At 45.4% G+C, this 13,722-nt stretch overlaps 1 protein-coding gene across 6 annotated transcripts in view; it reads right to left on the bottom strand.

The window, feature by feature from the left end:
- LOC130275782 (inter-alpha-trypsin inhibitor heavy chain H3-like) overlaps positions 1 to 13,722 on the bottom strand; it is a 115,822-nt gene that overhangs the window by 17,058 nt on the left and 85,042 nt on the right. For all 6 annotated transcript variants that reach the window (XR_008844899.1, XM_056524185.1, XM_056524182.1 and 3 more), the window contains 2 exons: positions 10,630 to 10,665; positions 8,016 to 8,051 (listed from right to left, as the gene is read on the bottom strand). Coding sequence is in view for 5 of the 6 variants with exons in the window: in XM_056524185.1 (XP_056380160.1) it covers positions 8,016 to 8,051; positions 10,630 to 10,665 (72 nt within the window). In the remaining variant the exon portion in view is untranslated. The remainder of the gene's footprint in view (positions 1 to 8,015; positions 8,052 to 10,629; positions 10,666 to 13,722) is intronic.

Here is a 13,722-nt window from a genome sequence, read left to right as displayed (position 1 = left end):
TTAGTTAACGGTGCCAATAATTTTTGGAGTTTGGTGTGACATTATGCACACAAAGGGAATAAACATGTGTATAGCAAAATGTGTTACTGCAATCCTTTTCTGTGAGAAATACTTAATTTTCTTGAAAAATTTCAGGGGTGCCAAAATTTACGGCCATGACTGTATATGCCATGAATGCATGAACAGTATAAATGCCATGAGCGAATGAAAAGTGAAAAAACGCCATAAGTGTATGACCAGTATAAATGCCATGAACGTATGAGCAATATCGATGGCATGACTGTAAGAACAGCATGAATACTATGTGCGTATGACCAGTATAAGTGCAACAAGCACATAAACAATATAAATGTCATGAATATATGAACAGTATCAATGCCATGAACGTATGAACAGTATGAAACAGTATGGATGTCCTGCGCCTATAAACAATATGGATGTCCTGAGTGTGCAAACAGAAATGCCATGAGCATATGAACTATATAAACACCACAGCGCATGAACAGTGTAACTGCCACAGCGTATGAACAGTGTAAATGCGATAAGTGTGTGGACAGTATAAATGCCATGAGAGTATTAACAGTATGAAAGCCATAAGAGTATGAACGGTATACATGCCTTGAGCGTACGGACAGTGTAAATGTCCAGGGCGTATGAACAGTATAAATGCTATGAGCGTATGAACAGTATAAATGCCATGAGAGTATTAAACAGTATGAAAGAAATGCCATATGCTTGTAAATGGTAATTAACAAAATCTTTCTTGTTTTGTACATAATGTTTGTGGTATGCATAAGAAAATGTGTGTGAAACGTGCCCTAATGTGGCTATCTTGATCTGCTTGAGCGTAATGGATTGATTGTGCATGAGCTGTTTCCTACCACACTATGCCATTCCAACATTAACCATACTATAATGCAGTACATCACATATAGTCAAGATGCACTGCTTTGGGCCATTGACTTCAGAATGCTGTTTTAGCTAGTTACACAACCAGCACCTGTCTGGGATATGAACCTATGGAACAAAGATGGAGGACGTAACGGGATATTGTTCTTATACAGTGTTCACGCTACTGTAGTTAATTGCTCTCCTCGCATCATGAGTCACGCAGCACCGCTAGTTACTTGCTTCTACAGGCCCCCCTACATCCTTCAGCCAGGCTCTGTACTCTGAAAAGTTATCAGCATACCCCAGCCGCACCATCCAAGCTCTGTGACCCACTCTACATTGTTATATATACCTGGCTGATCAGCCGGGTCACCAGGAAATCGCCAGAAAACATGCTGCTCCCTGGAAACGGGAGCATGTGCACAACATCCATGGGTCTCCAGTGGCTGTGAATGCTCCGGCTGTGGGGCTGGATCCGCAAAAAATGTCACTTACCAGTCCAAAGCAGACGCAACTTGGAAACTTTACCACGCAGAAGATAAGCGACCCAGCATCCCACTATGAGGCAGTGAGCAGGCTAAAAGAGATGCCTCGACACCTAACATTCATTCAGACACAGCGAAGCTCCAGTGCAGTGTGCGGCTGCCGGAACTACAAAAGTGGCGGGAGATTCAAACGGTGGATGCAGTGTCTTCCACAAAACTTCACGTATGCCCCGACCTTAGGGTACAAGGGCATTATATACTCATGCCCTCCTCCACTAACTCCTGTAAACACCGCCTAGAGGTGGAGGGGTGTTCAGTACTTACACCCCTCACACAAGTACAGCCATAACAGGCTTAATACTTACTGGAATAAGACTTGCTGATTCTTAGGGGCTCTCTAAAATGGAGGTCCCATGCAATAACATCAATCTGCTATAACTTGGGTTTAGAAAGGGGAATTTTGAGATAAGATAACTGTTTAAGTAAAGATAATTTCTTAGGTTATGTTCATATGTGTCACGATGCCGGCTGGCAGGTAGTGGATCCTCTGTGCCAGAGAGGGATTGGCGTGGACCGTGCTAGAGGATCGGTTCTAAGTCACTACTGGTTTTCACCAGAGCCCGCCGCAAAGCGGGATGGTCTTGCTGCGGCGGTAGTGACCAGGTCGTATCCCCTAGCAACGGCTCAACCTCTCTGGCTGCTGAAGATAGGCGCGGTACAAGGGAGTAGACAGAAGCAAGGTCGGACGTAGCAGAAGGTCGGGGCAGGCAGCAAGGATCGTAGTCAGGGGCAACGGCAGAAGGTCTGGAATCACAGGCAAGGAACACACAAGGAACGCTTTCTCTGGCACTAGGGCAACAAGATCCGGCGAGGGAGTGAAGGGGAAGTGAGGTGATATAGGGAAGTGCACAGGTGTAAACACTAATTGGAACCACTGCACCAATCAGCGGTGCAGTGGCCCTTTAAATCGCAAAGACCCGGCGCGCGCGCGCCCTAGGGAGCGGGGCCGCGCGCGCCGGGACAGAACTGACGGGGAGCGAGTAAGGTACGGGAGCCGGGGTGCGCATCGCGAGCGGGCGCTACCCGCATCGCGAATCGCATCCCGGCCGGAGGTGGTAACGCAGCGCCCCGGGTCCGTGGAACCGACCGGGGCGCTGCAGTGAGGGAAGTGTAGCGAGCGCTCCGGGGAGGAGCGGGGACCCGGAGCGCTCGGCGTAACAGTACCCCCCCCCTTGGGTCTCCCCCTCTTCTTGGGGCCTGAGAACCTGAGGATCAGACTTTTGTCCAGGATATTGTCCTCAGGTTCCCAGGACCTCTCTTCTGGACCACAACCCTCCCAATCCACTAAAAAAAAAGTTCTTCCCCTGACCTTTTTAGAGGCCAAAATCTCTTTGACAGAGAAGATGTCCGAGGAGCCGGAAACAGGAGTGGGAGGAACAGATTTAGGAGAAAAACGGTTGAGGATGAGAGGTTTAAGAAGAGAGACGTGAAAGGCATTAGGGATACGAAGAGAAGGAGGAAGAAGAAGTTTGTAAGAGACAGGATTAATTTGACACAAAACTTTAAAAGGACCAAGATAGCGTGGTCCCAACTTATAGCTCGGGACACGGAAACGGACATATTTAGCGGAGAGCCATACCTTGTCTCCAGGGGAAAAAATGGGAGGAGCTCTTCTTTTCTTATCTGCGAATCTCTTCATGCGAGAAGAAGCCTGTAAGAGAGAATTTTGGGTCTCTTTCCATATGGTGGAAAGATCACGAGAAATTTCATCCACAGCGGGCAGACCAGAGGGCAAGGGGGTAGGGAGGGGGGGAAGAGGGTGACGGCCGTACACCACGAAAAACGGAGATTTGGAGGAAGATTCAGAGATTCTGAAATTATACGAGAATTCGGCCCAAGGTAGAAGATCTGCCCAGTCATCCTGGCGGGAGGAAACAAAATGTCGTAAATAGTCACCCAAGATCTGGTTAATTCTCTCTACTTGTCCATTGGATTGAGGATGGTATGCAGAAGAAAAATTTAATTTAATCTTGAGTTGTTTACAGAGAGCCCTCCAGAATTTAGACACAAATTGGACGCCTCTATCCGAGACGATCTGTGTAGGCAACCCGTGAAGACGAAAAATGTGTACAAAAAATTGTTTAGCCAACTGAGGCGCTGAAGGAAGGCCAGGAAGAGGGATGAAATGTGCCATTTTGGAGAATCGATCAACGACCACCCAAATAACAGTGTTGCCATGGGATGGGGGTAAGTCAGTAATAAAATCCATACCAATCAGAGACCAAGGTTGTTCGGGGACAGGTAGAGGATGAAGAAAACCAGCGGGCTTCTGGCGAGGAGTCTTATCCCGGGCACAGATAGTGCAGGCTCGCACAAAGTCCACCACATCAGTCTCTAGAGTCGGCCACCAATAGAAGCGAGAGATGAGTTGCACAGATTTCTTGATGCCCGCATGACCTGCGAGATGGGAGGAGTGACCCCATTTGAGGATCCCAAGGCGTTGGCGTGGAGAAACAAAGGTCTTTCCTGGAGGAGTTTGCCTGATGGAGGCTGGAGAAGTGGAAATCAGGCAGTCAGGAGGAATGATGTGTTGAGGAGAGAGTTCAATTTCAGAGGCATCTGAGGAACGAGAGAGAGCATCGGCCCTAATGTTTTTATCAGCAGGCCGAAAGTGAATTTCAAAATTAAATCGGGCAAAGAACAGAGACCACCTGGCCTGACGAGGATTCAGCCGTTGGGCAGACTGGAGGTAGGAGAGGTTCTTGTGATCGGTGTAAATAATAACTGGAAATCTTGATCCCTCCAGCAGATGCCTCCATTCCTCAAGTGCTAATTTAATGGCTAGAAGCTCTCGATCCCCGATGGAGTAGTTCCTCTCCGCCGGAGAGAAGGTCCTGGAAAAAAAACCACAAGTAACAGCATGCCCGGAAGAGTTTTTTTGTAGAAGGACAGCTCCAGCTCCCACTGAGGAGGCATCAACCTCCAATAGGAAGGGTTTAGATGGGTCAGGTCTGGAGAGCACGGGAGCCGAAGAAAAGGCAGACTTGAGTCGTTTAAAGGCGTCTTCCGCTTGAGGAGGCCAGGACTTGGGATCGGCATTTTTTTTTGTTAAAGCCACAATAGGAGCCACAATGGTAGAAAAATGTGGAATAAATTGCCTGTAATAATTGGCGAACCCCAAAAAACGTTGGATGGCACGGAGTCCGGAGGGGCGTGGCCAATCTAAGACGGCAGAGAGTTTATCTGGGTCCATTTGTAGTCCCTGGCCAGAGACCAAGTATCCTAGAAAAGGAAGAGATTGGCATTCAAACAGACATTTCTCTATTTTGGCATAGAGTTGATTATCACGAAGTCTCTGAAGAACCATACGGACATGCTGGCGGTGTTCTTCTAGATTGGCAGAAAAAATCAGGATATCGTCCAGATATACAACAACACAGGAGTATAGTAGATCACGAAAAATTTCATTAACAAAGTCTTGGAAGACGGCAGGGGCGTTGCATAGACCAAAGGGCATGACCAGATACTCAAAGTGTCCATCTCTGGTGTTAAATGCCGTTTTCCATTCATCCCCCTCTCTGATGCGGATGAGATTATAAGCACCTCTTAAGTCCAGTTTGGTAAAAATATGGGCACCTTGGAGACGATCAAAGAGTTCAGAGATGAGGGGTAGGGGGTAGCGGTTCTTAACCGTGATTTTATTAAGACCGCGGTAGTCAATGCAAGGACGTAGAGAGCCATCTTTTTTGGACACAAAGAAAAATCCGGCTCCGGCAGGAGAGGAGGATTTACGGATAAAGCCCTTTTTTAAATTTTCTTGGACGTATTCAGACATGGCAAGAGTCTCTGGGACGGACAGAGGATAGATTCTGCCCCGGGGTGGAGTAGTGCCCGGGAGGAGGTCAATGGGACAATCATAAGGCCTGTGAGGAGGTAGAGTCTCAGCTTGTTTTTTGCAAAAAACGTCCGCAAAGTCCATATAGGCCTTAGGGAGACCGGTTACATGAGGAAGCACAGGGACACGGCAAGGTTTACTGGGAACCGGTTTTAAGCAGTCCTTGGAACAAGAGGGCCCCCAACTCTTGATCTCCCCAGTGGACCAATCCAGGATTGGGGAATGGAGTTGAAGCCAGGGAAGTCCAAGAAGGATTTCAGAAGTGCAATTGGGAAGGACCAACAGTTCAATCCTCTCGTGATGAGATCCGATGCACATTAGAAGGGGCTCCGTGCGAAAACGTATAGTACAGTCCAATCTTTCATTGTTTACACAATTGATGTAGAGGGGTCTGGCGAGACTGGTCACCGGGATGTTGAACTTGTTGACGAGAGAGGCTAAGATGAAATTTCCTGCAGATCCAGAGTCCAAGAAGGCCACAGCAGAGAAGGAGAAGGCAGAGGCAGACATCCGCACAGGCACAGTAAGACGTGGAGAAGCAGAGTAGACATCAAGGACTGTCTCACCTTTGTGCGGAGTCAGCGGACGTCTTTCCAGGCGGGGAGGACGGATAGGACAATCCTTCAGGAAGTGTTCGGTACTAGCACAGTACAGGCAGAGATTCTCCATGCGGCGTCGTGTCCTCTCTTGGGGTGTCAGGCGAGACCGGTCGACCTGCATAGCCTCCACGGCGGGAGGCACAGGAACAGATTGCAGGGGACCAGAGGAGAGAGGAGCCGGGGAGAAGAAACGCCTCGTGCGAACAGAGTCCATATCCTGGCGGAGCTCCTGACGCCGTTCGGAAAAACGCATGTCAATGCGAGTGGCAAGATGGATGAGTTCATGTAGGTTAGCAGGGATTTCTCGTGCGGCCAGAACATCTTTAATGTTGCTGGATAGGCCTTTTTTAAAGGTCGCGCAGAGTGCCTCATTATTCCAGGATAATTCTGAAGCAAGGGTACGGAACTGTACGGCATACTCGCCAACGGAAGAATTACCCTGGACCAGGTTCAACAGGGCAGTCTCAGCAGAAGAGGCTCGGGCAGGTTCCTCAAAGACACTTCGAATTTCCGAGAAGAAGGAGTGTACAGAGGCAGTGACGGGGTCATTGCGGTCCCAGAGCGGTGTGGCCCAAGCCAGGGCTTTTCCAGACAGCAGGCTGACTACAAAAGCCACCTTAGACCTTTCAGTGGGGAACTGGTCCGACATCATCTCCAAGTGTAATGAACATTGGGAAAGAAAGCCACGGCAAAACTTAGAGTCCCCATCAAATTTATCCGGCAAGGATAGTCGTATTCCAGAAGCGGCCACTCGCTGCGGAGGAGGTACAGGAGCTGGCGGAGGAGATGATTGCTGGAGCTGTGGTAGTAACTGTTGTAGCATAACAGTCAGTTGAGACAGCTGTTGGCCTTGTTGCGCAATCTGTTGTGACTGCTGGGCGACCACCGTGGTGAGGTCAGCGACAACTGGCAGAGGAACTTCAGCGGGATCCATGGCCGGATCTACTGTCACGATGCCGGCTGGCAGGTAGTGGATCCTCTGTGCCAGAGAGGGATTGGCGTGGACCGTGCTAGAGGATCGGTTCTAAGTCACTACTGGTTTTCACCAGAGCCCGCCGCAAAGCGGGATGGTCTTGCTGCGGCGGTAGTGACCAGGTCGTATCCCCTAGCAACGGCTCAACCTCTCTGGCTGCTGAAGATAGGCGCGGTACAAGGGAGTAGACAGAAGCAAGGTCGGACGTAGCAGAAGGTCGGGGCAGGCAGCAAGGATCGTAGTCAGGGGCAACGGCAGAAGGTCTGGAATCACAGGCAAGGAACACACAAGGAACGCTTTCTCTGGCACTAGGGCAACAAGATCCGGCGAGGGAGTGAAGGGGAAGTGAGGTGATATAGGGAAGTGCACAGGTGTAAACACTAATTGGAACCACTGCACCAATCAGCGGTGCAGTGGCCCTTTAAATCGCAAAGACCCGGCGCGCGCGCGCCCTAGGGAGCGGGGCCGCGCGCGCCGGGACAGAACTGACGGGGAGCGAGTAAGGTACGGGAGCCGGGGTGCGCATCGCGAGCGGGCGCTACCCGCATCGCGAATCGCATCCCGGCCGGAGGTGGTAACGCAGCGCCCCGGGTCCGTGGAACCGACCGGGGCGCTGCAGTGAGGGAAGTGTAGCGAGCGCTCCGGGGAGGAGCGGGGACCCGGAGCGCTCGGCGTAACAATATGAGGAGTATAGATGTGAAAAAAGTTTGTATTAGATCCCTTCCTTATATTAGGTATGTCTATTAGATCTTTTTTAATGTTTAGATGGCAGCAGAGAGGTCATTACTCTAGCATCTAATCTAAGGACGCTTTTACATGGGCCAATCTTTGGGTAAATGAGAATTTTTATGAACGCTTGCTCTCAATAATCTTTTGGAGGATTGGCATTGAACTGCATCCCAGGGATTTTTAAGTTATCAAATCAAGAACAATGTACATTAAAAAGCAGGTGGATACGAATTTACAAAAACCCATCTGCATGGAAGGGTACCCCACTTATTGAATGTAGTGAATTTTTACAATTTGCATAAATTAAATGCGGCTAATCATTTGCTACACTTGAACTATGCCCCTCTTATACTGAAGCCTTTGGTCAGGAGGTGCACAAGTTACTAAAATGTTAAACTTTTTTTCCCACCAGAATCCACAGTCTATAAATATGAAAAACTTACCCCAGTTTGGTGATGGACCAGCAGGACCTTGTTGGCCTGTTTAAACAGTAATAGAAATATAAGCCTTGTTAAATTCACAGCATCATCCATTACAGCCTGTCCCCTCACAGTATGTCTCCTCACAGCCTGTTCCCTCACAGCATCTCCCTTCACAGCATCTCCCCTCACAGCCTGTCCCCTCACAGGATCTCCTCTCATAGCCTATCCCCTCACAGCATCTCCCCTCACAGCCTGTCCCCTCACAGCATCTCCCCTCACAGCCTGTCTCCTCACAGCCTGTCCCTTTACAGCCTGTCCCCTCACAGCCTCACACCTCACAGCCTGTCCCCTCACAGCATGTAGAATGTGTTACCATTTATGACCCCTGGAGATTCTTGGTGGCAACCTCTTCCTTTCCATGCGGAGTGCTGGGAGGAAGTGACATCAACAAGTGAAAGATTACTTCCTTCCAGCGCTAGACACTACTAGGAGGTGCCAGGTGCCAGGAGCAAGACCGCCACCGAAGTGCAGCTGGAAGCTGGGTTGCCGCAGATTGGGAATTTATTAAAGGCCCAAATTTAACATTAATGGAGGGGGCGTGGCGTGACATGACGTCCCCAGTTCTGGAAACCTGGAGGTTTACAAAGCTGGAGATTCAGCACCCGCATAGAATGCAGGTACTGCAGGGAGATCGCGGGGGGTCTCCTTTGGATAGGCGATAAAATGTTTTTGCCCGAAACACCCCTTTAATGCTTTGATAGATTATGAGTCCTGATTATTCTGCAGGTAGAATGAAGTCTCACAATATCCTAAAACTATAATCTCAATATGGAGATAATTAATCATTTTATTTAATTAATTTATTTGCCAATCTAAATGCTATAATTCCATCCACATTATCCAAATTGGCCTTAATTAAATGGAATACCATTTTTGTGTCTCTTACCAAGTCTGTGTAAGAACCTTACTTTGGCTCTTAGGAACACTGAACGGTCCATCTCATCATCATGGATAGCCGTTGGTCTGGTACTGTGTAATCAGTCTGTCGGGCTGGGATCTCACATGGCCTTCCCCCTTGTGGAATTCTTTCAGTGGAAGACCTATTTGTCTTTGTGCGTTCTTTCAGTCTACAGTCTGCAGTTCACAGTTCCGTCCACAGTCTCCCCAACATCTGGTTTACCAGACTTTTTAATTAATTAGACACACCCTCCTTAATTGGAATCCCCAATGAATGTAGGTTGGGCGTGTACATATGGTAATGAGTATGACATCACTATAATACCCAGAATGCAGTGAGCATATCACCCATAATGCCTTTCCTGTGGGTGTAATGTCAACTACTCATCCGCTAGAGGGTGCTATTGCATAAGCAATTAGCATCATTACCATTAAGGGTTAACTGTCAATAACTGGTCTTAAACCTACATTCCACACTTGACTGATGGGGCCATAATTAACAAACAGGGATCAGTTTTGACATCTATAAGTAATCAAAACATGGATTCTCATAGACATAGAGTCTCCAATTAGATATTTAAATTTATTGGAGAGATAAAGAGTCCCATGGAGGTCTCTTTCACACAGACGTGTGAATCTCTCTGTTTTTCCAGTCTTGGTAATTGATTGTTAGTTACAATAACATTCACAAGACTAGCAAGCTAGCCCTATACAAATACTCATTCTCAAAGTCTATACCTGAGAATCATATATAAGATAATAGATATCTACTGATGTCCTTTACAATACTAACAGTATATGACAATATCATATGTCCTACTGATTACCTTATATACATAAAGAACTAATGTTCATTCGGATGAGACATAGTTATTTATCTCAACTCCCCTTCTCTAACACAGATGTGTGAATGTCTAGAGACTGTAACTATCCCTTATCAGTCTTATCTAAATAGCCATAAATACTGTAACTAAGGAGACATCTAAGTATTCTCTCAGACAGTATTCTCTCTGTAGATATGAAATTCCAGAATTGTGGCCTACGTAGATTATACAAAAAATGGCCGACATCATGCTATTAAACATAGTGATTCATTTTTGGGGCCTAATTAGCATGACAAGTCAGATTCGGACATGGGCCAGACTTACCTGGACTCCTGCCGTGCTGGGGAATGCCCCCTGGGCTTTTGAGCATCATTTGGGTAATATCAAAAATGCCTCTATTTTAGCACTCAAATAGACTGGTTAAAACATATGACTGAAATCCTCATAACTAGCCCTATTTAGACAGAGTCTTATTTAAACCCATTTTTTGTGCTGACAGGTCTACTTTAAGCTTTTTTGCCCATTGTGTGTTGTAATACCACTAAGCTAACTGTACTGTTTGTAAGAAAGTAAAGAATTTTCTGTTTAAAAAAATAGCTCTGACTGTGTTTTTCTCTCCAAGGGATGAATTCAACCACTTCTTTACACACTATATACATTAGGATTTTTAAAGAATCAATTCTGGAACAAAACACAATAAAAGTAGAATGGAGTTTCACCAAAACCTATGCACATGCTGCAGAAAATATCTCACCACTTAATATCTAATGTATATACAATTGCTAATGTATTTATTACATTAACAGTTGTATATCAAATGTGTCCATAGATTATAAATGTAAAGAATAACTTACCAAAGTTTGGTGACAAAGCGACAGGAACTGGTCGCCCTGTTAAAACATGAATAGGAATATTAGCCTTAGCATATACAATTTCATTCAGTTTTTTTCATAGTTCAGTTTTGACTCTTTTACATACTGTCTGGTTATTTTGATCTATTATGACCATGTTTGCATTATACTTTTTTCCAGATATATGTATATCTGTATATATATATACATGGTCATGCGTATTCCAAAGCATGTCCACTTCTCTGTTCTTCCTCCGCTCATGCTCCAGTGAACAATGATATCACTGGCATGCTGGAGCGTAGAGGAGGATAGCCTCTTGTGACTGCCAAATAAAGCATCCAGCAAAAAAAAAAAATAAAGATGGAGCTAATGGCAGATGGTCTGGTAAAACCCAGGTACCTTGTCTACACAATCAGCAACTCTGTCTCTGGAAGAAGTTAACATGCCAAAACGTGTGTTGAAGTGGTGCCATCCCGGTCCCATTACTATTATATTAGGTTGACATAGCTGCTATCTTGCTTTGTTTTTGCACATTTGGGTCTATACTTGATATTGCACTAGGCACTTTAGTTTATTCTTGATACGCTCTATCTTTGTACTATTTGTATCATTAGGTATTGCAATGTACTGCATAGCTTTATTTGTCTGTGCTGATACTCTGTATTACTCCTTTATGTACATTATTTGTTGTGCTGCATACTTGTAACCCAGGCAATTTTTTTTCTGATTACCAGTCAAAGTATAGTGTCTGGTGATGCCGCTTTGTTAATTGATGTCTGTCTCCCCCTTTGTGTTATTTATTGTCATTTTATGATCTTTTATTCTTATGGTAGTAAACATTTTTATTGTACCCAGAATTATTTTTAACAAGTGACTCCATATTGTTCTTTTTGTAATTTATTATCTGTTTTGGAGTTTTACTAATTAGGGCTAATTATCTGGGGGCCACTAGGTTACATAGAGGAAGTGCGCTAAGCCGCACGAAACAACTTGTCCCGGAGTTACCCGCCTCCTACCCCGCTCCCCCACCTGTAACACCGCTATGCTGCCTGGATAAGAAATAAAAGACCTGACTGGTGAGTGCGGCCTTTTGTCTTCCTTTGCTCTTGCGTTGTGCTTTCTGCCTTGGCCACGCACCTCCGTTTCAGGCTTTGATTGGATCCGTCCCGTGTGCAATACCCGCTTGCAGTGCTGCTTAGTCACGTATGTGCTGGCTTCTGTCTCTTGTTGCTTTTTACATAGTTATATAGTATGGTTAAAAAAAGACATTCGCCCATCAAGTTCAACCAAGGAATTGAAGGAAGAGGTATGGAAGGATGAAGGGGAGGGGAGGTGATTTTATACTTCTGCATAAGCATTAATGTTATATTGTTCTAGGAATGTATCTAACCCGGTTTTGAAGCTTTTAACTGTTCCTGCTGTGACCAGTTCCTGAGGTAGACTGTTCCATAAATTCACAATTCTTAAGTTAAAGAAGGCACGTCGCCCCTTGAGACTAAACCTTTTCTTCTCCAGATGGAAGGAGTGCCCCTTTGTCCTTTGAGGAGGTTTAACCTGGAACAGTTTTTCCCCATATTTTTTGTATGGGCCATTTATATACTTATATGTGTTGATCATATCCCCCCCCCCCCTTAACCCCTTAAGGACCACAGGTTTTCTCATTTTTGCACTTTCGTTTTTTCCTCCTCACCTTCTAAAAATCATAGCACTTTAGATTTTCCTCCTACAGACCCATATGAAGGCTTGTTTTTTGCGCCATCAATTTTACTTTGTAATACCATCAATCATTTCACCACGAAATTTATGGGAAACCAGAAAAAAAATATTTGTTGGGCAAAATTGAAAAAAAAAATTTAAAAAACACGCCATTTTGTAACTTTTGGTGGCTTCCGATTTTACGCAGTGCACTTTTTGGTAAAATTGACACCTTATCTTTATTTTGAAGGTCCATACAGTCACAAGGATACCTACCTTATATGGGTTTTTATTTTATTTACTACTTAAAAATATCTGACCCCTATAACTTTTTTATTTTTCCGCATAAGGGGATGTATGCTCATTTGTTGCGCCGTGATCTGAAGTTTTTATTGGTATCATTTTTGTTTTGATGGAGCTTTTTGATCGGTTTTTAATAATTTTTTAGGCTATACAATGTGACCAAAAATACGCAATTTTGGACTTTGGAATTCTTTTACGTATACACCATTGACCGCACGATTTAATTAACGTTATATTTTATAGATAGTTTGGACATTTACGCACGTGGAAATATCACATATGTTTATATATGGTTTCAAACTTTTATTAGGGAAGGGGTTCATTCACATTTATTGACTTTTTGTTTTACTTTTTTTTACACTATTACATGCAATCTTCTGATTGCATACATTGCTCAAAACTATGCCATAGCAGAGAATTGATCGGTGTTAGCAGTGCTCGATTGCACCAGCCTGCAGAGCCTGGCTGGAGCCCCATTGCAACAATCGGATGGCAAGGAGGCAGGTAAGGGCCCTCCCGCCGTCCTCTAAGTTTCACTTCAGTGGTCCTGATCAGCTCTGCTGAGCTGCCAGAATAATTTTTTTCTATTTTAGACGCAGTGATCAACTTTGATTGTGGCATCTAAGGGGTTAATGCCGGACATCATCTGTGATGTCCAGTATTAGCCACGGGTCCCAGCTGCTGATAGCCGTCGGGACCATCCCGCTATGACGTGGGGTCAGCCCGTGACCCCGCATCATAGAAGGGGAGCAGGACGAGGGCATACATGTACGCCCTTTGTCTGGGATAGGTTCAACGTCTCTTCTTAAGACTAAACAAATGTCATTCTTCTAATCTTTCCTCATAGCTAAGATATTCCATGCCCCTTATTAGTTTAGTCTATCCAAGTCATCTTGTAACTTTTGCACATCCTCTATAGACTGGACCATACTACAAAGCTTGGTGTCATCCGCAAACATAGAAACAGAGCTGTTATTCCCATCCTTTATATCAATGAAAAGTAAATTAAACAAGAAAGGGCCCAGTACAAAACCATGTCGTACACCACTTATAACCAAGGACCAATCAGAGTACGAATCATTGACCACCACTCTCTGG

Source organism: Hyla sarda, chromosome 6, assembly GCF_029499605.1.
Source record: "Hyla sarda isolate aHylSar1 chromosome 6, aHylSar1.hap1, whole genome shotgun sequence".
In the NCBI taxonomy this organism is placed as follows: Eukaryota; Metazoa; Chordata; class Amphibia; order Anura; family Hylidae; genus Hyla; species Hyla sarda.
The sequence above is the reverse complement of the archived record's forward strand: the minus strand, read 5'-3'. Positions and strand labels throughout refer to the sequence as shown.